General features: G+C 50.0%; 11 protein-coding genes across 11 annotated transcripts; 6 read left to right on the top strand and 5 right to left on the bottom strand.

The window, feature by feature from the left end:
• Window positions 1–2,191: 2,191 nt before the first annotated feature.
• On the bottom strand, window positions 2,192–2,720 carry M430DRAFT_234858 (hypothetical protein). Its single transcript, XM_024864912.1, has one exon. The coding sequence runs from the start codon at window positions 2,566–2,568 to the stop codon at window positions 2,218–2,220; it is 351 nt and encodes a 116-aa protein (XP_024721782.1). The 5' UTR covers window positions 2,569–2,720; the 3' UTR covers window positions 2,192–2,217.
• M430DRAFT_234865 (hypothetical protein) lies at window positions 2,390–3,460 on the top strand. Its single transcript, XM_024864914.1, has 3 exons — window positions 2,390–2,651; window positions 2,727–2,899; window positions 3,055–3,460. Exons 1-3 carry the CDS (start codon window positions 2,613–2,615, stop codon window positions 3,305–3,307), a joined length of 465 nt encoding a protein of 154 aa, XP_024721781.1. The 5' UTR covers window positions 2,390–2,612; the 3' UTR covers window positions 3,308–3,460.
• Window positions 3,461–3,542: 82 nt separating this feature from the next.
• Window positions 3,543–4,782, bottom strand: M430DRAFT_34768 (hypothetical protein). The gene has a single exon (XM_024866610.1). The coding sequence runs from the start codon at window positions 4,633–4,635 to the stop codon at window positions 3,943–3,945; it is 693 nt and encodes a 230-aa protein (XP_024721780.1). The 5' UTR covers window positions 4,636–4,782; the 3' UTR covers window positions 3,543–3,942.
• Window positions 4,783–5,381: 599 nt separating this feature from the next.
• M430DRAFT_50171 (hypothetical protein) lies at window positions 5,382–7,014 on the top strand (the record flags this gene model as incomplete). Its single annotated transcript, XM_024868127.1, has 3 exons — window positions 5,382–6,096; window positions 6,288–6,497; window positions 6,557–7,014. The coding sequence occupies 3 exons, from the start codon at window positions 5,382–5,384 to the stop codon at window positions 7,012–7,014; spliced, it is 1,383 nt and encodes a 460-aa protein (XP_024721779.1).
• A 1,501-nt stretch (window positions 7,015–8,515) lies between these two features.
• M430DRAFT_27548 (hypothetical protein) lies at window positions 8,516–9,460 on the top strand (the record flags this gene model as incomplete). The annotated part of the gene is made up of 1 exon (XM_024865646.1): window positions 8,516–9,460. One exon carries the CDS (start codon window positions 8,516–8,518, stop codon window positions 9,458–9,460), a length of 945 nt encoding a protein of 314 aa, XP_024721778.1.
• Window positions 9,461–11,117: 1,657 nt separating this feature from the next.
• Window positions 11,118–13,383, bottom strand: M430DRAFT_50169 (hypothetical protein; the record flags this gene model as incomplete). Its single annotated transcript, XM_024868126.1, has 4 exons — window positions 11,118–11,381; window positions 11,441–11,512; window positions 11,564–12,944; window positions 13,208–13,383. The coding sequence occupies 4 exons, from the start codon at window positions 13,381–13,383 to the stop codon at window positions 11,118–11,120; spliced, it is 1,893 nt and encodes a 630-aa protein (XP_024721777.1).
• Window positions 13,384–14,202: 819 nt separating this feature from the next.
• Window positions 14,203–15,670, top strand: M430DRAFT_27546 (hypothetical protein; the record flags this gene model as incomplete). The annotated part of the gene is made up of 5 exons (XM_024865645.1): window positions 14,203–14,353; window positions 14,860–14,991; window positions 15,051–15,273; window positions 15,330–15,610; window positions 15,642–15,670. The coding sequence occupies 5 exons, from the start codon at window positions 14,203–14,205 to the stop codon at window positions 15,668–15,670; spliced, it is 816 nt and encodes a 271-aa protein (XP_024721776.1).
• A 200-nt stretch (window positions 15,671–15,870) lies between these two features.
• Window positions 15,871–16,989, bottom strand: M430DRAFT_101081 (hypothetical protein; the record flags this gene model as incomplete). The annotated part of the gene is made up of 5 exons (XM_024860678.1): window positions 15,871–15,989; window positions 16,043–16,639; window positions 16,698–16,748; window positions 16,842–16,861; window positions 16,946–16,989. 5 exons carry the CDS (start codon window positions 16,987–16,989, stop codon window positions 15,871–15,873), a joined length of 831 nt encoding a protein of 276 aa, XP_024721775.1.
• A 261-nt stretch (window positions 16,990–17,250) lies between these two features.
• M430DRAFT_234774 (hypothetical protein) lies at window positions 17,251–18,603 on the top strand. The gene is made up of 2 exons (XM_024864911.1): window positions 17,251–18,277; window positions 18,327–18,603. The coding sequence occupies exons 1-2, from the start codon at window positions 17,411–17,413 to the stop codon at window positions 18,486–18,488; spliced, it is 1,029 nt and encodes a 342-aa protein (XP_024721774.1). The 5' UTR covers window positions 17,251–17,410; the 3' UTR covers window positions 18,489–18,603.
• A 556-nt stretch (window positions 18,604–19,159) lies between these two features.
• Window positions 19,160–20,654, bottom strand: M430DRAFT_139056 (hypothetical protein). The gene is made up of 3 exons (XM_024862588.1): window positions 20,283–20,654; window positions 20,134–20,224; window positions 19,160–20,082 (listed from the first exon to the last, which is right to left on the bottom strand). Exons 1-3 carry the CDS (start codon window positions 20,568–20,570, stop codon window positions 19,235–19,237), a joined length of 1,227 nt encoding a protein of 408 aa, XP_024721773.1. The 5' UTR covers window positions 20,571–20,654; the 3' UTR covers window positions 19,160–19,234.
• Window positions 20,655–21,128: 474 nt separating this feature from the next.
• M430DRAFT_139051 (glycosyltransferase family 34 protein) lies at window positions 21,129–22,718 on the top strand. Its single transcript, XM_024862587.1, has 3 exons — window positions 21,129–21,718; window positions 21,775–22,196; window positions 22,248–22,718. The coding sequence occupies exons 1-3, from the start codon at window positions 21,436–21,438 to the stop codon at window positions 22,476–22,478; spliced, it is 936 nt and encodes a 311-aa protein (XP_024721772.1). The 5' UTR covers window positions 21,129–21,435; the 3' UTR covers window positions 22,479–22,718.
• Window positions 22,719–23,038: the final 320 nt, after the last annotated feature.

Raw genomic sequence — 23,038 nt, 5'->3', positions numbered from 1 at the left:
CACAGGAAAGATCGGCGATATGGCGTCTGATTTTCAAGCAGAACAATGGTCCGAGAAGAAGTGAAAAACAGGAGAAGAAGAGGCCAGAAGCCTGACGGCCACAAAGTCTCCGAACAAGTTTGTCCCAGTAGAAGACACGCAGAAGCTCTCCTCTGTCGCCGGACGACGGACCGCGCAGGTGCCAGGGCCCCGTTATTCCGGGAGAAAAGAGCAATTTGCCCTTTGATCCTGGCAAGCGGCCAAGCGAGCATTAGGGCTATCCTGATAGGGCATGGCGGCCAACAGAAAAGGAAAGGGGGCCAAGGGGGGTTCTCCGGCCTCGGGTGCCTTGGATTCGAGGAACACACGATGATGGCGGGCCGATACCAGATACGGAGGGGCGCTAGGGCTCAAAGCCGCAATGCCTGGAAATGAGTGGCTGTTGGTGCCGACGTCGGCATTCCTGCCTCCTGAGTGGCCACTAGCACTTTAAACTCACGCGAATCCGCCCTCCGCCGGCTTGGCCGATGACGACATTGGGCCGGCACCACCTGTCGAGTCGGTGCTGTGCATTGCATGGCAGCGTGGGATGATGGGGGATGGGGGGAAGTGTTATTTGTGTATCAGGTCGTATAGATACGATAGGGGGGCTGGTTGACCCGGGGAAAGTCGGAGACAGAGAGGAAGGTATCACTACCTACAGTATGATTACCTAGGTAGGTACCAGGTAGGTACACGAAAGATGAAATCACACATCGAACGATTTTCGTGGGTCCAGCGTATTGGGGTCTTGACTCCTGAGGCATCAGCTGTCGAGGGTGGGGAAGGAAAGGGGGGAAGGGAAGAGCCGGGTCATGCTTAGCTAAGTCGCACTTGTGCCCAGGACGGTAAGGGCATGCGGGGCCATGTCATCTGCAGGCTTGTCCCATGTACGTAAAGCTGCGATAAGCATGGCGCGCTGCACCCTGACGTCGGCGCTCCCTAGGTCGTGCGTCATTGTGCCTCTCGGCCTTACGGGGTAGGTACGTGTAAGTCCGTGCCGCTACACTTGCTTTGATGGCTTGACGCTTTAGGGAGTTAGGGAGGGGGGAGGATGGGAAGGGAAAGGGCGTTTCCTCATTGTTGATAAAGGAGGAATGACCACATATATACCTAGGTATGTATCTCCATGTCTCCCTACCTCGGTATGTATATCTGCGTGTGTGCTTATGCGATATGCATATATATATATATATATATCGTGGCTTGCTTGACACTCCCGCCCTCCCTTTGCTATCAGTAGGCTCCATCTCACGTATAGGGGTACACGACTATGACAGAAGGAGGCAGGTAACACAGATGGAGCATTGTCTTTTTCTCTTCCCCACCTACGTATCCCTTACCGTATCCTTCGAGTATCCCTGATGATCCCTCACCTAGCAGCACATGATCCACACTTGTCACTCGTGCAGAGCGGTGCGATGTGCGATGGGAGGGCATCTCTGGTCTGGTCTGGTCTGGTCTGGTCCATGATTGATTGATTGTTCATTGATCCCATCCCAAGCACAGTACCTAGGTATGTATAATGCACACCTCTGACAAAGTGACAACACCCTGACAACGTCCTGCCCGGTCTTACTCGTGGTAGCCCCGACTCGAGCGTTGTCGAGGCTGCAGATCCCGTCTGCACAGGTCCTTTAGATGCCACAGAATTACACACAGGAGCAATCTGGAATGTATTCGCCCCCTCGGTGGCTGCCGATCAACATCTAGACGGAACAAAAAGACGCTGCCGTATGTATGGTCTTGCGGCCCGTCCCCCGGAGGTCGGACTGGGGGGCTCTAGGCTTTGAGTTTTGACTTTGGGTTTTGCCTCTGAACTTGGCTATGACCATGAGGTGTAATAATGAGGTGAACCCTTATACAGGAGGAGAGACTGAAGTGGTGCTTACATCCTTCCGTGACTTGTTCTTGCAAGCCAGATATGGTTCTATATAGACGTAGAGCTTGATATAGATATGGGCAATCCTCCCCTGTCCTCCCCCCTCTGCACCACTTGTTCTTCTTCTGTTCTTCTTGAACACCCTTACTCCCTTGGATTGAACCTACGCTCGAGTCTCCTGCTACCAGCTCACTATCAAGTGGCAAAGAGCAAGAGCCAGACCTCAACCTCTCAAAAGACCCCTCTTAGACCAACTAGACGCTGAGCTTCTTTCGAAACAAAGCCAGCAAGCCTTTGAAGTTTGGGGAGGAGGGGAGCTAGGTGCTCGTACTCCGGTTACTTAGCGGGTTATCGGGAGAGGCTTTCCTTATTATTAAATAGCATTTCATTTTCGCCGCCTCTTTGCAATTAATCCACCCGCGCTTCTCCCCCACCAAGACCCTCCCGCTGGCGCACGCCCAACAACCAACGACCGACCATCTTGAACTTGATCCTCTACCACGTCCTGTATATACCCACCTATCCAGGCAATCTCCCACCTCGAAAAAGGAAAAAGGAAAAAACCAAAAACCAAAATTAATAAAATAAAAAGACCCCCGCGTGGGCAGCAACAACCCTGGCGAACGAGACGAGTAAAGACGAGGAGCTTCCCACCTCTCGCAGTGCATCGTTGAACGAGAGCACGCGCGACAAGAGCTCCAACCCTCCGACCATGCCCACCGATAATACACGACGAGAAGTTGAGGACAGGGTGAGACGACCTTTCCCGTGCGCAGCCAAGGGGCCCGAGTGAGAGCGGTAGCTGACCAGACGCGCAAACACACAGAGCGAGGAGGGCTCAGTCGGTCTGCCCGACCTGGGCGACAGCATTGATGCCATGACCTTCGAGCAGATCCTGGAGATGGACGACGACGAGGATGAGCGCGAGTTCAGCCGCTCTATCGTCTTTGGCTTCTTTGAGCAGGCCGAGCAGACCTTCACCAAGATGGACGATGCTCTGTAAGTTCCATGATCCTCTTCTTAAGACAGAATACTTGTCCTTTATTTTATTTAATTTTAAATTTTTGTAAATTTTTGGGTGTCTGTTTGTTTTAAGCCTTTGGCATGAGGAAACACCTTTGCTGACGTGTTGCCTGTCGTTTGCCCCCGCATAGCAAGGATGGAGATCTATCACAGCTATCTTCGCTCGGACATTTCCTGAAGGGCTCATCAGCCACGCTCGGTCTCACAAAGGTCAAGGACAGCTGCGAGAAGATCCAGCACTACGGCCAGAAGAAGGACGATGCGGGCACAACTGATGAGCCGGACGAGGCAACGTGCCTGTCGCGGATCAAGGAGACGCTGGTGGCGGTCAAGGAGGAGTACGCCGAGGTCGAGAAGGTGCTGAAGAAGTTCTACGGAAGCTGAAGGACCGTGGCGGTGTGTATGGCGGGATATGTTCTCGTGCTGGCGCATCTCGGGCCCAAGCAACACTGGCTGCGGGTCGCTGGTCACGACATTGAAGGTTCACTTATGAGCAGTGGCTTTCTCTTACAGCAATACTCCCCATAGCTCTGGCGCATAAGGGTTTGCATTCAAACGTTGTTTTTCATGAATCTGAAGGCATGCTTCATGGTCCGGTTATACCTTTGGTGGCGGGGGATCGATCTCTTTTTCTCTGGCACGGCTCGGGCTCTCTCAAGGTTGATAGAGCGGCTTGATGAGCGAAAGTGATGGTGGACTGCTGCTCTTCCTTTTCTTTTGTCCCTGATCTATCTAGAATCAGGAAACCAATGCGAGATGCCCGAACTGGGGCTTGTGATGACTACCTATCTTGTGCTGCGCATCGTGACCCTCTGCTACCTAAACCCTACACATCCCTCAGTAATACACTTGATCTGATTTTCAGGCAAGGGGGATTCCTCCCCGTCTTCCTCACGAGTTTCTCCCTCAAGAGGCTACCTACTTTAGCCTGACATCTTCAGTCCCAAGGCTGAAGACCCCGTAGAAGGATTTTCTAGCCAAAGCGCCTAGTTTTCGTCGCAAATCCCCTCCATGATATATCAAGGAAGCTCCACCTGTCCCTCAACGACATACTCCTCATCCCCATCGTCCAACTTCCTCGCGCCCATCCTACAAATCGCCACATTCTCCAGCCTCACATCCGACATCCACTCATGTTCCTCAAACCTCTCCAACACCTCCCTCGCATCAATAGTCAACCTGCCTTTACTCCTCCCTCTCCCCGCCACATAGACCGTATTCACAATCGTCGCGTGCAGCAGCAGCGGCCGCGTATCCGGGACCAACAACTCGGCCGCACTGAACGCCTCCTTAAGCCTACCACAGAACCTCTGCAATCTAAGATCGCCATCCACGGGCGCCGCGTACAACACCGACGTCTTGTCGGGGTTCTGCATACTCTCCAGGCCCCTGAGCGTGACTCTCAGCGGGGTCCCAGATCTCGCCATCGCCATCGCCTCTCCTCCTCCAGCTATCCGCTCCTCCAGCATCTCCCGCAGGTTCAGCGAGCGCAGGAGCGCCAGCGCCTGCTCGACGCGCTCTGCCGTCAGCAGGCTCATCACGCCGAGCGTGAGATGCAGCGTCCCGACGGGCCGCACGGCCGCCTCGGGGATCCCGCCCAGGTCCGCGCGGAAGGCGCTCAGACTGCTTTGTAGTTGGGGCCGCGAGGTCGTGGTGAGGAGCGGGAGGCAGAGGAAGTGTGTAAGGCGCGGGGCGGGTGCGCGGGGAGGCATGGTGAGTGTGAGAGGCGTGGCGGAGCGGTGGGATTGCGGTGCATTACAACGTCGGGTATGATGGAAATCTCCTCCTTTTTCTTTTCTTTTTCCTTTCTCCTTTCTTCTTAATGAGAACACGGCGTTCTCGTGGTGAGGGCGGGTGGTTAGGGGGATGGCTAGACCTGTCCGCCTGGGTTTGTTGCCTGAAAATACTGGAACGGTTCGCCCGTCGCGCCCCAACGAATCAGGCAAGAAACTTCATTTATGAATCGGGTAAGGGTAAAATAAAGTATGAGGTTCTCTATACTATGATGTTTACAAGAGCTCTCTCTGCTTTCTTACATGAAGTTTTGCGGCATAAATTGTGCCCGAAATTGAATCTTGAGGCCCCTCGTAGAGATTGACACTTTTACATAAGGTAGGTAGCGATCTGTTAAAGATATATTTTAATGATAATAAGACTTTTGAACCCGGACACTAACAACGGGAAGGTATATTTTTATATACAGAAACGAAATACATCATGATGAGCATCATCCCGCTCCCCGCTCCCGCCCCGCAAGGCTGCGAAACCCTACTACAGCCTCGCCGCGCTTACCGAGTGCGGAAGCCCCTTGCCTCCCTGCTAGGCAGCCATAAATGCACCTTTCTCTTCCCCTCGCGCATCCCCAATGCCTTCTCGCAGCGCCTGGTCTCATTGCCCTTGAACCCCCCAAGATGCCGACGACAGTCAGGAGATGGTGCGCTCCGAGAAACCCCACGACATGAGCAGCGGCCACGACAAGAAAGCCCGCCGCGCAGCCACCGCAGGCAAACAGGGCATCATCGCGGCCCCGCCTCGCGCCGCCCTCAGCGGCCGCTCGAAAGCCGAGGCCTCCTCGCACGACGACAGCGCATCCACGAAGAGCGCCGCCGATGGCAATAACAGTGGCAATGGCAATGGCAATGGCAATGGCTCGGAAGCCGAGGAGGCAGAGCCGCAGGATGGCCGCAAGAGGATTGCCGCGCTGGAGAAGGAGCTCGCGACCCAAGCGGCCGAGTTCGAGCGCGAGCTGGCGCAGCTGGGCAAGAAGATGATGGAGGAGTCCGAGACGGCGCGGTTCTGGCAGCAGAAGCACTCGCAGCTGAACCAGACGTTCCTGAAAGCCGACACGGAGCTGCGGCTGCTGCGGCAGGAGGCGGACTCGGCGCGCGGGGCGCGCGAGGAGCGCGAGCGCGATGTGAAGACGCGCATCTCGTCGCTGATGCTGGATCGCGATGCCTTCCGCGAGGCTTATAACGAGGCCATGGGCGACTTGCGGACGAAGGAGGATACGATCAGGGAGTTGCAGGGGCAGGTGTGGGGGCTGAAGAGCTTCGTCAGCACGAGCTCGAAGATGGATGAGCAGGTGACGGATGAGGCGTTTGGCGAACAGATGCAGAGACTGGGGAATTCAATACAGAATTGGGTCATCACAAATTTCAGGAGGGCCAAAATCAGTACGTCACTTTCTATTGCTCTCAAAATGCTTACTTGGTCGCCCGAGTATATGACCCGTGGTTGGCATATTTGAAGCTTTGCAGTAACCCGTATCATTGTTGAAGAGTCTTCTATGAGCAGCTTCAAAGTCTCTGTAGTTTCCTCCGTTGGCTACTACAGCATTGGATGTGTAAGCTGACCCAACGTATAGACACTGACAAGGCGAGCGATGAGATGCGGGAACACCTGCTCGGCTTGGTGCCTACATATGAAGCTCTGGCTGCTACTTCCAAGGTCCATCTTATTCAGTCAATCGTGTCTCGCCTTTTCGTCGACTACATTTTTGACGAGTACTTTGTCGGACTTCCCAAGGAACGTGCAGATGAACTGAAGAATGTCGAAGAATATCTCAATGCTTTTGGTGAGCTCGATGAACTAGTCTACGTATAAATCCATACGTACAAATCTGATTGATTCCAGGCTCAATCGAGAGCATGAACCAATGGCGTTCGACGACCCTTGCCATCCTCCGGAAAGAGGCACCGCAGAAACTCCAAAGTGAGACAGCGGCAGTCGTAGAAGCTGTAGTGGCCCAAGTAAACAGCATTCTGTGCTCAATCAGCGATGCGCAAAGCTCAGAAGCAAGAGACCAGTCCCTGCGGGCGCTGATTGGCAGCTCTATTGACCTATCTCGGCTACTCCGAGTCCAAAAAGCGGTCTTTAGTATCGTTATGCCATCCATCGAGGGACACCAGCGAACGATGTTTGATGCAGAGATCATGGAGGATATCGGCGGCGAGGACGAAGATACTTTGAATGAGCGGGAAATTCGCTGTGTGACCTTTCCCGGGATCATCAAGTCTGGAGACGAAAACGGACAGAGGGCACATCTGAGGAATGTCGTTTCCAAGATCCGAGTGCTGTGCGCACCTGACTGAAATGAGGCGTTGAAAAGAGGGGCAATGAGGCAATGAGACCAGGGATAGGAGGCAATGAGAAATTGGATAGCTCTCTGCTTACAAGGCATACCATAAAGCAAATACCTACGTACGTGACGAACTAGACTCTGTAGACGAAATTTCTGTTTCATGAAGACTTCCTCAAGCCATTTCTGGGTCATTAACTGCCTATCGGAGCCTTGCACCCCTAATGGTGAAACGTGAGCAGTCGCAATAAAATTCTCGTTCAGAATCAAACGTGGCACTCTAGCATGGCCTCTGCACTTTGCCAATATACGATGCAGAATTCCATTGAGCCTTATTGGCAGGGTAGACTTGAGCCTCAGCGGGGGTGGGGGGTGAACCGCCACGCAAAGGGGCCATGGAGGCTCTACATACCCAATCATGCATGAGATAGCATTCCTCCTAGGAACAATGAGCGGTGGGTTCATCGGATTTTGCAACCTAAATGCTTCGAAGGGCCTCCGAACCCAGATCCAATTGAGCCCGCTGACGAGTAGCATTGCCCAAAAGCACTCGCTGGTCTGCTGACGCGGAACCCAATGCCTCTCGACTCCTTGCGCACCTGAGGAGCGGTGAACATGTCCAGGTAGGTACATGACGACTCTTGCCATTCCAAAGCCTACCTTACCCAGCTTGCGTCGTCTTACCAAAAGAGTATGATCCCCAAGTGGATAGCTGCAGAATGTAATTACATGCGCCTGACATGCAGGGAGCGCAAACCACTTGATGCTCTCCTCGCCCGACTCCCCTTTCAACTTGGAACTGTGAGACGGCGGGTGAAAGGACAACTGCAGGATCGGTACCACGAGGTCAGGATAGCATGTGGACGCCGTTGGCAAGGCCCACGCTATCGGCATGGGGAGGGGAGCGGAAGGAGGATTGAAGAAAAGGAATGTCAATTGATTCTGCCGTTAATTGCAAATTCGGCCCTTGTATGTTCCGCCGAGTATGATGATGGTGTAGAGACAACTCATCGCCCCTACTCGCTGTACCTGTGACTTGCGTATTCTCTCCTCTCCAGCTTAAATAAAACCGTAGGACGCTTCGTAATTGCCCTTCGCCATCCCCAACAACAACAAGCCTCTTGAACGTTCCAAAAAGCCTGACATTACGATAAAATCGAGCTGGTCTTGCTTTTGAATAAATAACGCTGGAGGAGGGTTCTCATACCTCGAACTACGAAGTACCTTGTCGAAGCGAGTAACCGACGCAACTTTGCGTCGTCCCTCCTCCAAACACCATCGGCGTTTAACCTTCGTCTTGAGGGAACTTGCAACACCAACCATCCACAGCGGGCTTGGACTGGATTCATCGCCACGCTGCTGCTGCTGCTGGTGGGCCGTATTACATCCTTTTCGAGGTGCGTTCTCGTGGTAGAACGGCTTTCCCTTCCAAGGATCCTGATCCTCATCGAGGGTTCTCGCCCATTTCGGTCTGCTGGGCCATTTCTCGGATTCAGAGAGTAGATCCGATAGTCATGAGTGAGGAGCCCCGAAAGGGTTTTGACAGAGCGCGGTTTTTCTACTTCGAACGGCCTGATGAGCCACCGTTTTCCAGCTATTCCAGCCCACGTAGAGTTGCTTCGAGCACCAGGATCCCGATCAGCAGAGAGCATGTCGATACCCACTCCCCTCCCGCTGTGAATCGTTCTCCCAGCAATGCGTCAACAACATCTAGTACAACTAGAAGTACCAATAGTGATGTTTCTAATCGAGAATCGCCGACATCGACTGTTGCATCGAAGGCCAGCCAACCCCCAGCCGGGTACATACAACCACCCTCACTGAATCAGCAGTTGGCTTCGGCTGCCTACGACTATGCCAACGACGAGCCATGCGACTTTGGCTTTCCCGATTGCGATCTGCGTGACTGTGCCGATGAGTTCGAGGGCTGGATAGCTCATGCAGCCTCTCACTTTCCGCATAGCACTTCTCCGCCGTCGAAAGCCGTCTGTATGTTCTGCGATGTCGAATTCGATGGTGCCGAGAGCGAAAACAGTGCACACCCGACTTTGTGGGAGCGTATGCTACATATCCGCAAGCACCTTCAAGATTTGACTTCCCCCGCCATCGCACAGCCCGTCCTATCTCTGATAGAAGGCATGTACGCGAACGACTTCATCAGCCATGACCAGTACGCGTGTGCTATCCAGTACACTGAGAAGGATTGGCTCTTCCCATTAGATTATGAGACACAAGAGATGAAGATAAAAAGGGAGAGAAACTCGCAAGAGTATCACAATCTTGACAAGGAGAGACGAGCGCAGAAGAAGGAAGCCCAGAAGGACAAAGACAAGGGCAAGGGCAAGGAAGTCCACGAGCAATCTCAAGTTTCCCGCAGGTCCCGCCGTCCGCCAACGGTCCGCCAAGCGGATCTTCGCCTCGTCCCGAATACGCGGCGTCGCGGTCCCACGATACCCTAGTCTGACCGACTCTGACGTTAGGGGTCCTCACAACTTATGGAGGTCCATATGTCACACAACACTTGTTGTCTTCAGCAGGAGAAACGGCAGGATGGCTTGATATATAGATCTGCAAGTGGCGAAGAAGGTGGTCTTGGGGTGGCGAAAAGTTTTTCGGCACTCCCGATTGCCTGGAATGTTGCCTCCTCCCATTTTTCTTTTTTGTATTCTTTTTTCGACTCCTTCAAGTTGGTGACACCGACTTTTCACAAGCGGATACCGACAGATTGGTGTTCGGGAATCGGGATGCTCGCCGGGTATACGCGACGGTGAGGCGGCTCAGTGTCCTACTGGACAAGAAGATTTCAAGAGTCGAGGGAACTCTTGTTTCTTATGAGATGGATGACATGTTCCCCTACGATGATGATGATTATGACTCGACGACGACATGTTTAGATTCGTGAAAGGGCTCATTCTTCATTTCTCTACCCATACTTCTTTGTCTCTGGTAGTATGGATTGCTGTCTTGTATAGATATCCATGTCAATACCAATCTCCTCTACTTCATGTTAGCATTGTCATCAACGGCAGCCTACATTACTGTATTATTACTTACAAATTGAGGGAGGCTGGCTGCCTCCACGTCAAAGATCCTTCATGCACACTCTCTGATTTCCCGATTCGCACTTCCCGAGCACTCCTTCAACTGAAGAACCCGAGGAGAGTGAAATGCACTTCAGATTCTTGGAAGTTTACTCTCGCACGGGCCGAAATCCCAAGCCCGGATTGGACATTGCACATCCCCAAATCGAGGCAATCATGCTTCTCTCAACAGCGACCAAAATAATCAACAAACAAACAGAATTCTTGCATACCCAACCAACTAACTCATCAACAAAGAATAGAAAGGAAACACCCTCCCCTCCGCATCTCCCATATACCTATCAACCCCCCCCAAAGTCATCCACCAAAGGAGCCTAACCGATACAATCAATCAACCAGCCGTCTCGTCTCCATCAAGGCTGAATCTAATCATCATTAGCGAATCAAGAATCCAGAACACGCCATGCCATCTCATCCCCCTCCCAACCTTAAACGCACGACATCCAGTAACCTCCCTAGTGCAAATTTCACTTATCATTTTTCTGTTTAGGAATTATTGGTTTGGATCGTGAAGCTGGGGAATCTGCCTTGGAGAGGCGGACGGGGTTTTCATTGGATGAGCGAGCTTCATTGGCTTGATGCCCGACGAGAGAGATGAGTGGTGTTTATCATAGATGGCATAATCTGGGTGGAGATAGGTAAGTAAGTGGTTTGGTGAGTCTTGTCTTGTCCTCCTTGTTTCTGGAGAGGGAAATGCCGTTGCCACGTATTGTAAAGCTGGTCAAGTGGAGATGCCAGGATGGGGGGTTGTTCTTGAGCTCTGGTTTGCAAACACTACACGAGTCTCCTGCCCCCCTGAAAAGATGGGGATCTTCGAGGTTTGTCCGATCGTCTGACTGACGGGATATATTTCATATGCATATTATTTCCACTCGCATGCACAGCCTCCTTATATAGCGCTGATAACTGCCCGTCCTCATTATATCTTCCAGTTCATCATCAATCACTCATCTCATTCCCTTCCACTTCCTTCTTCATACATGGAAGCTAATGATAACTGCGAGGAAGTCCCCACCTAGTGAAACTCTGCTTCCACTCGCCCATACCTAAAGCCGTCGACCTTCAACTCGAACGCTAATCCCGCACTCTCTACCACCATTTCGAGAGTGAAGTCTAAGTTATCGAACTCCACCCCCCGCGTCGTCGTCAACCTCGTGAATAAACTCTTGGGTACTGCGCCAAGATCTGTCGTGAGCGTACACACATTTATCAGATCTCGAGTATATGAGGAGGGTGGCTCTCCATCAGCATCTGAGGCGATGAGGTCATCGGATACAATCTAGACAACCAGTGTTAGCTTTTAAAACCACGGACCACGTTTGTGCGGGAATGCCATACCAAGGACTGTCCAGGCCTGAAATTCCGTGTATAGTGAAAGCTGATGGGTGTATCAGCGCTAAGAGTTTCTCCCTGCGAAGAGGTTAGTTCAAACATCATAGTTCTCGGAGCTGGGGGTCCTACTTTCGTAATGTGCCATTGCATCCTGTCGCTAACCATCCACCGCTCCCACAATGGACTCCAGTATCGTTCACTGACTTGGTGTTTATTCTCATCATAGACAGTAGCATATGAAGTTCCGTAGTGCATTCTCGCTTTACGAGATATAACCATGCTCCCTTCCAGGCCCCTCAAGACCGCACCTCGTACAACCGCTGTCCATGCATTCACAGGTTGCATGACCTCGACGGAACCATTCGCGATCAATGAGGTCGCTTGTGCAAGGGTAGGTCTCTCGCTATAAGGAGGCGGGGCTGCAGTATTGAAGTGTGCCTTCAATCGCGTGTAGAGGTAGTTGCTCTGTCCAAATCCTCCAACTAGCACTATACCTGATACGATCCCACCCTTTTTCCTGATGCCATCTACTTGGCCTTGTACCAAATCACAGACTTCCTTGACGACGGGTTCGAAAATTTCTTTGATCTGTGCTGCAGTCATGACCAGAAATCCACAATCCAGGCCTGCTTCCTCGTCGTCAGGCAAGCCTGGGAATGGCACGTTGACTTCAGCATGTTCCTCTTCATTGAAATTGCGTTTGACGAATTCCTCCCAATACCGCAAACCCATTTGCCAACACTTGCCCTTCTTGAGCTTCATCTCTTCAAAACGTTCCTTTCCAATGCGCCCCTTTACATGCTCTTCGAATCGATAGTTGAGGAACGCACTGCCACATAGGCCTCCAGTCCCAACTGCAGACTCTTCAACTCGCAGTGGCTTCAGCGAGATGATTTTATATGCAATCAAATCGACCGTCCCCCCTCCAGCATCGCAGACAACGAAATTGTCTCCAGCGCTGAGATGATTAGGTTGTATAGCTTTCAGGGTATATACAGCAGCAGCTTCAGGTTCACTGATCATCTGGATATCAGATTTCGCACCCATACCAGCCCTTTCTGCAGCCTGCAACGTTGTATTCTTTGCAGCATCAGACCAAACAGCTGGGCAAGTAAGAACAAACTCTACTTTCGTTGAGGCCATAAAAGACTCGCCGTAGCGTCTGGTAAGTGTCTCCATGGTATGATTGTAGACTTGCGTCAAGTAGTCGCTCACTGCATCCACGACATTTTTGTTGAATCTCTTCAGTTGGGCAGCCGTTTCCAGTGGACTCACATAGAAAGGCAGCTTCTGTGACCGGTCGAGGAATAATTTGATGCATCGAAGGCGAGATTCCTCAGGTCTGAATTGAAACCCCCACTTGATGTTAGGATCAGCACCATCAGGGGCGTTCGGGGGGAAGTCGTATGCAATTTCAGTTGGAACTTTATCCGACGTGATTCCATTTCCACCTGGCCAGGTCTTGATAATCTCAACATCGTCTGGAGTTGATGTGTATACAGCCGCTACGCTATGTGATAGTCAGTCTTAGGACTTATGTTGGGGCGTAAGGACTCGATAGGTAACCCAGCGCAAAGCCAGATACCCCACAATTCGGCTCTGCTAGAGAAAGCGCAGTACTTGGAAGCGGCGCCTGCATACAATAAGAGAGACCTGAAACAAAACCCAGATTTGGCTGACTTTATACCCCTACCAGTAGACGTCAAGTGGCACAGTCTTTGCAGACTTACAAGATACTTATCTTGTCTATAATACTATGAGAGCTAAACTTACCCTGAATACGTAGTTCCAAAATCCAGGCCGACAATCAGTCGATCATTTAGAGGTGCAGGTTCTCGAATTGGTCCAGCAATAGCCTCGGTGGATGAAGTAGGGGTGTAGTTGGTGAAGTGGGCCCTACTTTCACCATTCCTTCGGCTTGGTATTCGAATTGGGAGACTCAGATCCATGGTTCTGGTTTAAACAACAGGTTATGGCCATAAGATCTCGTATTCAGGCCGCTTAAATCTCGAAGACTCGAACGTCTGGAAGCACCGTTGGCGTGGGGAGTTGACGTTTCCTCAACGCTGTCTCAACCTAGGTTAATATATAACGAGCGGCCTTTCTAAATGACACGAGTATTCAAGAAAGATTGAAGATTTGATAGACGCCCTGGATAATGTGAAGGACGACGCGCACCGGACTGCCTTGTGCAAGGAGCCCCCGTCCTCTCGACTGCCCAAGACCCGATATCTTGAAGAGAGGATGCGTCCTATAAATGACACAAGGCCGATAGATAGCCCGATGATGGATACTCTGATTATCTTGCAGGTACAGACACAGGCACTGAGGCACAGAATGTTGGAGCCTGTGAAGTAGGCAGACACTTTTGGACCTGGGAATTTGACGTAAGTTCTGGATGCGGGGCAGAAGGGATGCCGAGACAGATAGACGGAGATAGAGATTGCAAACGATCAGAACACAAGGACTCGTGTCTTCCTTCTTCTTCTTCTTCCTTCCCTCTTCTTCATCAACAGCAAATAACAGTGTTTATTATTATGTGGAAAGGCTTCAAGCGTCGGAAAGGAGGAGGTCAGCAGCCAGGGTGTCTGTCTAGCGAGACGGGCCAAATCCATAATGGGGGGGATTCTGCCACGACTGTATTTTTAGAGGTCTCAGCCTACAAGGCTGATTACGCCCTGGCCGCAAGCAACATCGAATGGTTGAATCTCGTTTCCCGAAGCCAATGAACGTGTTCTCTTCTCCTCGACTCCATCGATTTCTTGGCCATGGAACTATGGGCGGCAGGATTCAATGCTTGGGCTCAGTTCCACTTTGATACTCCGGTTCCAGTTGATCCCGTGGACCTGCCCAACTTCACCTCCATCTTGGAAGACGATAGCATCGAGGTCCTAGCATTATCCGAGTCTGCCATCGCAGGTAAGCCGTTTATATCAGGTCTTCTCTCCTTGCCCTCGTTGGAAAGTTCCATCTGGATAAAAAACATGTCCACTATATCACGTGATGGTAACGAACCTGTATCTCATTTGATGCTGTCTGCGTTCTGGCTCATCCATGAATGCAATGAGATGAGTTTTGGGGGACCAGATTACCACTATGCTACGCCATTCTTTCATAGAACTGTTAGGATGAGACCCTCATCATCACGTTCTGTAAGGTCCCTTGATCGACTGATCCCCTTATCTTCAACTCCCTTTAAAATTTGTACTATTCACAATATCCGATATACTTTTTCCCAATCACTCAAACCAACTTAGTTGTTGAAAGGCTTTGTTCTGTTTTTAATTCTCGTCACTATTACCAGGTCTGTTAATCCAGCCATATATCTGCCAACCTTCTCTCACCTATTCATGACATGGCAATTTAGACATATTGTTACCCCTACCAAAGTCCTCTGGATAAATCCCTAGACTAATATTATACAGTTAAAACATCCAAGGGCCTGAAAATCTCCGGCAATCCCTCAGAATATATGACACATTTTGCTTCACTTTGTGCTGAGAGAAAAGAGGAGGGTACTTGGCCTATAGCCACTGCGGGTAATGGGAAAGTTGCGGGTATGATCCCCCTGAATCACTCAACCTAAATTATAATGGGCTTCTCGCTGATCCTCTAGATATTACGTCCGGTTTCATCAAGCAATATGACCTCTTGGAGTACGATTGGTTCCCGTCTTACCTTGAGAAGGACGGCAAAGTCTTTGAAGAGCTTGATGGCACTGTAACTCAGATTGTTGCAAATCGAACTACGTTCACTGCTCTCACCTCAACCGGCAATGTATATACCTGGGGAGATGAGATGTACAAGGAGCGTCTCGGTCGAGAAGTGTCAAGTAGCAGGTAGTGATGATCTCCGGCCTGCGGATTGCTCTACCAACGCTAATTTTCATTGGCAGTCCAGCCTCCCAACCAGGCATCGTCGAGGACCTCTCTAATCTTCCGGATAAAGTTGTTAGGATTTCTTCTGGTGGCGCTATGACGGCTGCCTTGACTTCTGGCAACGACGTTTATTTCTGGGGTGTGGGGATGTCAGGTCCGTTAGGCAATCTCTGGAGTGCAAGTCCACAACCTCTCGACCTAGATGAACAGGATATTCTCGACGTTGCCGTAGGAAACGAGCATATACTTATACTTACCACTGAACACAAAGTCTTCGCTATCGGTGCTAATGGGAGCGGTCAGCTTGGCCTAAGTAACAAGGAATACAGGGAGTGGACTGAGATCCCTTTACCTTTAAAAGAGCGGCAAGAGGTCACGAGAGTGTATACGAGCTACAACAACTCGTTTGTATTAGTAACAAATAGCGTTTAGTGCTTGAAATGGGCAGCCATGGGCTTTCATCTTGTTCTCATCACTTTTTCTTATGCGATTCTATAATACACCATGAATGAATTGCACAACGTGAAAAATGCCAGGCGGATGACCAAAAGAAACAAATCATAGATTAGTAAGGTAATCCTCGATCTCCTGTGGGCTTAACTTTCTGAACCTTGGCCCTTGTGCCCCCTCAACTCCCTCGACGCCCAGTAAATGGTCAGCTGGTGGGCCAACGATCCCTGAATGATATTAGATATACGTCGAACTTCTATGGAATGGAGAGCCAACTTACCAATCTCTATTGTCTCTCCGTTCATCTCTCCTTCAATAGTCTCCTTCAACGTCAATAGAGCAATATGGACCGCGTCTTCTAGCTCCAAACCCTCGGTATATCGCTTCTCCAAGAAGGTCTTAGCAGAGGTGGCACTTTTGCCAATTGCCGTCGCCTTCCATGGGAAATAACTGCCACTGGGATCAACCTGATACAACATGGGCCCGCCCTTCAAGACGCCTCCAGTCTTGCCTGACGGCTTGTCATCTGGATGCGCACCAGCGGCCTCTTCTGATTCTGGCTCAATTCCATCATCCCATCCTGCGATCAACAGACTGACTCCATATGGTCGTACACCACCGGACTGCGTTGCCTCCTGCATGACCCTTGCGACATCCTGCACTAATATTCTCGTGGGGGGGTATTCATTGTAGATGCGCTTGTAGCCCGTGTGGGAGACTTTTCGTGCCTTGTCGACCAACACTCTATAATCCGGTCCCATACCTGAGTATACCATGCCAATATTCGGGGTGATCAGGCTGACTTTCGACAGGGAGGGAGGATCGATTAAGGGCGATGAGGATTTCTTTTCTGTAGCCAGGACGATGCCGTTCGTAGCTGTAAGGGAGGTCAAAACTCTGCGCAAACATGTTATAAATACAGCTTGGCTATTTACCTTTGATACCTAGTGCAGTCACACCCTGATTGACAGCATTCAAGGCATATTCTGAATCCAAGAGTCAACATTGGCCGGTCATGGGTTATGAACGGTGAGGCTGGGGCGCGCTCTCAGGGAAGGTATAATCTAAGCTGAACGAACCTATTTGGACGAGCTTCCCACTATTATAAGTCAGTATAAGTTTCCCTTTTGCTCATATTGTACTGTGATACGCGTGATGGAAAGCTAGAGTTGGGAGAGCATACCTGGGGGAGAAGGTTGTCAATGAGAAGGAATATCTGTCCGCCATGATTTCCGTCTATTCTCAAATTTCGTCAGGAGTAATCTCAACGGTAGGTAGAGGTAGCGGATGGTTCAGAGCGATCTAGTGTTTGGTGAAAGAGTGGAAAGTTGAGTGTCGCCGTTGCTACCTTAGAGGTCGTTATGTCGAGCTACTTCACAGGCAGCTCTGGACGCGAGTTAAGTGTTGATGCCTCAGATCCAAGGCGAAAATAATCCAGTATTCGGCTCCGAATTTCTTTTCATCGGGTCTTTTTTCACGAAGCCACATCTCAGATGGTCCTCCAAAATCCAATCCGCACTTTCCTCCTAGGAATATCTTCTAATTGCTAATGACCTTTAAAGCTGACTGCCCTAAAGAGGGAGAGTTGGCTTCGAAAGCCTCAATGACTATAGCATTTCTTTAGGCACTGAGCTGCCGGCTTCACGCAATGTCGTCGATTCCAGCGGAGACCCGTTCAGGCTGGTCGTGGCCAGAAGAAGCCTCCGCGGGACCATCTACTGAGCAAAAAGCACCTCTGCCGGGATCATTTGAAGATGAAGAATGGGACAAGCCTGAGGAGAGATCCACGGCGAGTGCAAATGGAACGAATCCGACTCCCAACCGCCAGAGACATTATCCACCACGAACGTGCAGAATATGTTTGGAGACCATACTACCAACATTCGAACCTGCTCCGGAAGGTGTTGCATCAATGCTCAATCCAACGCCGAGCGTATCTTATATCTCCTCAGATCCAGCGGCTGGCCGGCTCATTCGACCTTGCAAGTGCAGCGGTTCGAGTCGATACGTACACGAAGGCTGTTTACAAGCGTGGAGGCATGCCGATCCAGGATACCCTCGCAGAAATTATTGGGAATGTCCGACCTGCGGATTTCGGTATAGGCTGGAACGTATGAGATGGGCTCGCTGGATTAATAGCACCTTTTTACCACTTTTGCTTACGGTTGCCATTATGTTCACAGCAGTCTTTGTATTTGGATTTATTGCAGACCCAATTATCAATCTTTACCTCGACCCTCTGGACACAATCACCTCAATACCGTCAGGAGGACCGGCTTCGCTACACTTCGAAGACAGCGATGCTGCATCATGGGCGGAGCACTTCCTCAAGGGAATGGCATCTATTGGTCTCCTTGGTGTCGTGAAAGTCTTTTTTACATCTCCCTGGCACTGGTGGAATCTACGCCAGACTAGGGTATTGGGAGTCGGTGGTCGAAGGGGTGGGACAGGGAGAGATCGCTTAGAGGACATTTCATGGACATTGGTTTTTGTTGGTCTCATCACATTCTTATTGGTGAGTGGTGCATCTCTTGCGAGCCGTGGACGATTGCTGATCCTCGTAGGCCGTATGGAAATGGGTCCATGCTTGGAGTCGAAGAGCGCTTGAGAAAGCCGGTGAACGTGTTGCTGATGTTCAAGGAGATGACGATGACTTCGAAGAACAACCAGGTGCCAGTGGCTCGGCTACAGCAAATTCAGAAAGTGAAACTCCGAACACACAATAGCATATCAAAGATCCGCGTTTTCCAGGAAAGTCCTGGAATATTTGTAAATCGGGCGAGTCCACTAATTAACAATTATTATGAGGTCGAACGCCTTGGTTTAAAGTGTCACGGTGACATGAGAAGTATAGAATTCTCCTTTCTTTCTCCTTTCTTTCATTGCACACTCTTAAGTTGCCACGCATCCTTCTTCTGTGCGTGTTCAACTAGTCTGTATGCAGATATTTACAGCTTAGCTGGAGCCTGAAGCATGAGCGTCTTGCTCTTGTTTCGTCCCGGTGACCGCAAGCATCGTCAGCATCATTCCGTATGCCCCGTTCTCATTCGAGATTGTGGGTACTGGTTTTCCTCGTCCGTGTGATGTTTCCAAGAGAATCCAGAGGCGGCTATGTTGATACATTGAAGTAGTGAGACCCTCCGTGGCTTTTTCCAATTCCGCTCCCCCAAGTTTTGTTTTTTTATATCATATAGTTGCCAGTAGCTACAAAGAAGCAGTCCAGTGCTTTTGAGTGATGAGAATTAAAGTTTTTAAAAAATATCCCTTATCTTGAAAAGTGTTGACTACCTGCAAAAGTGTGGTTTTGTGAGTTCGCCCTGCTGGAGCCCCCTGTCACCAAAAAGTGGCTAGGACTTGGGAACATAGGGGACAGAGTATATGCTGGTTATACTCTAGGCTCTGAATCAGAATCATCTGTAAGTTCTTGCTATCTCGGGGGTGTTTTTCAGAGTATCAGATAATTCTGTGTGGTCTAATGAGCTTCGCAGAAAGCAATATGGGTCTCAAGACCACTCTCCGCTACCAGCTCAATCTCAGTGTTATAGCCAATAAAGAAAACGTATCCCTCCTTCACATCGTGTTCCTTGCCCTCTGCCTTCAGCTTTCCTTTGCCACCAGTTACAATCATGATGCTAGGCCCTTGAATAGCCTTAATCGTTTCTGTTTCATTTGCTTTCAGCGTCGTTACCAACATATCGAACTCGCTCATCGGAGGAGATAACAACTTTGTGTGGCGTTTCAAACTTTTGTCCGTACTCTTAGGGGCCAGGATTGCGTCCGGAGCGTTGTTGGGACGGAAGGTCAGAGCTTCTGTGAATGTTTCAATCGAATCTCTGTCTGCCCTCGGGCAAAAGCCGGTATTGAGTACATTGTCCGATCGTGCCATGCACTCAACAATGTCCCCAGAAAGGTAAGCGTGGATTCCATCGGCTGGGACATAAATCGCATCTCCTTTGTCAAGGACGAGGAAGTTCATTGTTAGAAGAGCTACCAAAGTACCTGGATCGCTTTTGTCATATTGCTGAGCTAGTCGAGGCAGCAATTCTGGAATATAAGAAAGTTTTCCAAATTCCTTTGCAGGTGTCTTCTTTAGTGTTTCATATACTTCTGTAATTTCTTCATCGGACGCACTCAGAATTCGTCCCACGATTCCCTTCACGGTCTCAGCATTGAAATGCGTTTGGGACTCGTTGGTAAATTTTGACTTGAGGATTCGGATCGTCGTGAAAAGTCTTTGAATTTCTTCGATGGGCAGGAATCCTACAAAGACCTCAAACTTGCCAAGCGCTACGGCTATTTCTGGCTTGTGGTTTGAATCTCCTTTTCCTCTGGTCAGCTCATTTACTAGCTATAGGAGGAATTGCGACGGACCAAATTTCTTGGGGTCTTTCTGATGCAGACGAGCTGCAAGGTCCTTGTCAGGATGGATCTGAAGGGGTAAAGCTTTCGCAATGGAAAGAATCTAACACAGCATCAATCTCCGGTATTAGCCTCGTCATTGATACGATGGGAGCAGTTACCTTTGGGAGGTATGGAAGATCAGTCCCAAACTTGTTGAGGATTGGCTTCCCTATAAGCTTTTCCTTATTGGCATTGAGGTGCTTCTGAAGGTCCTCGCGAGTACCAAGAACGAGGGATGGAGTGGTAGGATAAGTCCCGCACCACATCTCGGCCCATGGCTTTTCATCAATCTTGAAATGGCCGCCAGGTGCTGATGCAGCATATTGAGCAGCTAATGAGTCTCTTCCCACTTTACCCCAAGGGTAGTCGTTGCACTGACACTCCAACTGAATAACTGAGGAAGACATGACTTTCTTTGCACTTAAATATTTGAAGAAATTGAGAGGAACTGAAGAGCTATAGACTGAGATATAATAGATGGAGAAATCGGGCTTGCCTGTGATAAAGTACCTACAAGCATCATTCAGTGGGATCCTTTACCTGCTTCAAATCTTGAATGACGTTGACATTGACGTTGCTCTACTTTCTACCAGCATCGTCACTCCTGGTCACCGGGCGGGATCCCCCCATTGAAGTGACTAAAACATTTATAATAAGCTATGGGCTGGGGCTCTGCGGATAACAATCTACCACAAGTCCAAATCAGGCCGCTTTGATTCTTGGGAGAGAGAGAGGCCATTAGTTGAGAATGTTACCTGGGTAATATAATATGTAAATAAATGTCAAGCTGAGCCTTTTGCCTATATTGCGCTTGACTCAGTTCATGTGGTAGTTAATTGGTAAACAGATAGCCACTAAATATAAATATTGATACCGTTTATCTTCTTGGCGTTATTTACCCCCGTATGTCGCTAAATGAGCCCAAGCGGCATTTGGAGCCTTTGACAGGAAACTTAGACTCTCATTTCCCACGGCGCACTGTACGAGCCTCCTTCACAGTCGACGACGGCCTGTCTGACTTTGTCGCAGAAGACAGACATTGGGTTTTCACTCACTTAAAGATCCATCCCAATTGTCAGAAGCTCGTGCGCAGCGGCCGCACAAGCTAAACAGCGCGCCAGCTGCGAATACGAAACATCTGCGGATACGAAAGAGGACACCATTCTCATCAGGCCTTGCCATCGCGACCATAACCTTACAGTCGACAGATATCGAGACTGCTGTATCTTGACACCAAGTTCGTGGTGCCAGAAGGCCGGCTCTCTTTGCACCATGCACCTGGCGTTACCTGCGAGGAAATCAACACACCCCCCACCGTATGCACCCCGGACAAGACGGTTTCCAATGCTTCGCAGAAGTAGAGTTCAGGCGATAGTGATTGGCTTGTGTGTGCTGAGCGCAGTGTTGTTCCTAATATCGCACCTTGGTGGATCAGATGGAGTTCCTTCAGGAACGCCCCCGGTGGTGATAGTCACGGTGCTGGACCAGGACAACTACAGCAAGGCATACATTGACAATATCAAAGAGAACCGGATTGAGTACGCCAGAAAACATGGTAGGCGGGAACTGTTTGAGACCCAACTATCTATGCTCACAAATATATCTATATAGGCTACACAACATTCTTCCCTAGCAATACCGACTACGACCTAGCTGGAGCCCCGAGTTCATGGGCACGAGTGCCTGCTCTTCGACATGCTTTAACCAAGTTCCCTCACAGCACTTTCTTTTGGTTTCTGGATCAGAACTCCTTGATCATGAATCCGGCGTTGACGATCGAGGGCCACGTTATGAACCCGATAGAGAGTTTGATGATCAAAGACCAGCCAATTGTGCCACCGGATAGTGTCATCAAGACCTTCTCGCATCTGAAAGCACACCAAGTCGACCTGGTTCTTTCGCAGGATAGAGATGGGCTCGCCCACGGAAGCTTCATAGTCCGTCGAGGAGAATGGAGCAAGTTCTTTCTTGATACTTGGTTCGACCCTCTATATCGTTCTTACAATTTCCAGAAGGCAGACGCACATGCTCTGGTATGTTTCCATTCTCTTCCCATTCCTAAAACATGAAGCTCATAGATTCAGGAACATATTGTACAATGGCATCCTACTATCCTATCGAAACTCGTGCTGATCCCACAACGAATTATAAACGCTTATAGCCCAGGGGGTCCTGCAGAAGAGTCAGGAATGTACCATGATGGAGACTTTGTCATTCGCTTTGCAGGATGCGACCAAGGAGGTGGACGCGATTGTATAAAGGAGGCGGACCCTTTCTCGAAGCAATGGCGTACGGTTTTTCACTCACAACGTTAAAGCTTTCACCTCGATATATTGATTGAAAGGATGCGACCATACGGCCATAGTGGCCTCGATGACCTACGACTTGCAAGGAGACACTGAGGACCGGCGTTCCTGGCGTAAAAACATTGCGTGGAGAACGAGCCAGCAATATTGCATGGACATCCGCAATGGTACTGGCGTTTTGTGGTGTGGAAGAAGCAAGAATCTGCTCTCCTGTGTATTATTTCACATGCCCTCGCAGTCATGGGACTGTTTGATCTTTCGGATCTGGGGAAACACTGTCGATAGGCCGTCATGGATGAAGAGAAAGTTGGCGCTGCTCTATTGGATGTGGGAGGAGCAGATACATAATATGATGGGTCAAATAGTTAGTACTGTAATGATATTGCAAACCCGAGATGCTACTGGGTCTCCGGCGACAACGTATTCCCTCGAACAGTGACCTCGAAAGTCCCCTTAGTGTATTACTAGCCATGCCCATCAAGCCGTAGTCCATACCTAGTGTGTTTGTTGAATGACATCTTTGCGAAAAGTCTCCGACAGAAATGAGAAGATTGGGAATCTCTAATCGT

Source organism: Amorphotheca resinae, assembly GCF_003019875.1.
Source record: "Amorphotheca resinae ATCC 22711 unplaced genomic scaffold M430scaffold_5, whole genome shotgun sequence".
NCBI lineage: Eukaryota > Fungi > Ascomycota > Leotiomycetes > Helotiales > Amorphothecaceae > Amorphotheca > Amorphotheca resinae.
The sequence above is the reverse complement of the archived record's forward strand: the minus strand, read 5'-3'. Positions and strand labels throughout refer to the sequence as shown.

Coding starts and splice junctions, on each gene's coding strand:
- M430DRAFT_234858 (XM_024864912.1), bottom strand. CDS start 2,568: ATGCACTGCGAGAGGTGGGAAGCTCCTCGTCTTTACTCGTCTCGTTCG.
- M430DRAFT_34768 (XM_024866610.1), bottom strand. CDS start 4,635: ATGCCTCCCCGCGCACCCGCCCCGCGCCTTACACACTTCCTCTGCCTC.
- M430DRAFT_139056 (XM_024862588.1), bottom strand. CDS start 20,570: ATGTCTTCCTCAGTTATTCAGTTGGAGTGTCAGTGCAACGACTACCCT. Junction 20,225..20,282: donor ATCTTCCATACCTCCCAAAG/GTAACTGCTCCC, acceptor ATGCTGTGTTAG/ATTCTTTCCATTGCGAAAGC. Junction 20,083..20,133: donor GAAAGACCCCAAGAAATTTG/GTCCGTCGCAAT, acceptor CCAGAGGAAAAG/GAGATTCAAACCACAAGCCA.
- M430DRAFT_139051 (XM_024862587.1), top strand. CDS start 21,436: ATGCACCTGGCGTTACCTGCGAGGAAATCAACACACCCCCCACCGTAT. Junction 21,719..21,774: donor TGAGTACGCCAGAAAACATG/GTAGGCGGGAAC, acceptor ATATCTATATAG/GCTACACAACATTCTTCCCT. Junction 22,197..22,247: donor AGGCAGACGCACATGCTCTG/GTATGTTTCCAT, acceptor TCATAGATTCAG/GAACATATTGTACAATGGCA.
- M430DRAFT_234774 (XM_024864911.1), top strand. CDS start 17,411: ATGTCGTCGATTCCAGCGGAGACCCGTTCAGGCTGGTCGTGGCCAGAA. Junction 18,278..18,326: donor GTCTCATCACATTCTTATTG/GTGAGTGGTGCA, acceptor TGATCCTCGTAG/GCCGTATGGAAATGGGTCCA.
- M430DRAFT_234865 (XM_024864914.1), top strand. CDS start 2,613: ATGCCCACCGATAATACACGACGAGAAGTTGAGGACAGG. Junction 2,652..2,726: donor GACGAGAAGTTGAGGACAGG/GTGAGACGACCT, acceptor GCAAACACACAG/AGCGAGGAGGGCTCAGTCGG. Junction 2,900..3,054: donor ACCAAGATGGACGATGCTCT/GTAAGTTCCATG, acceptor GCCCCCGCATAG/CAAGGATGGAGATCTATCAC.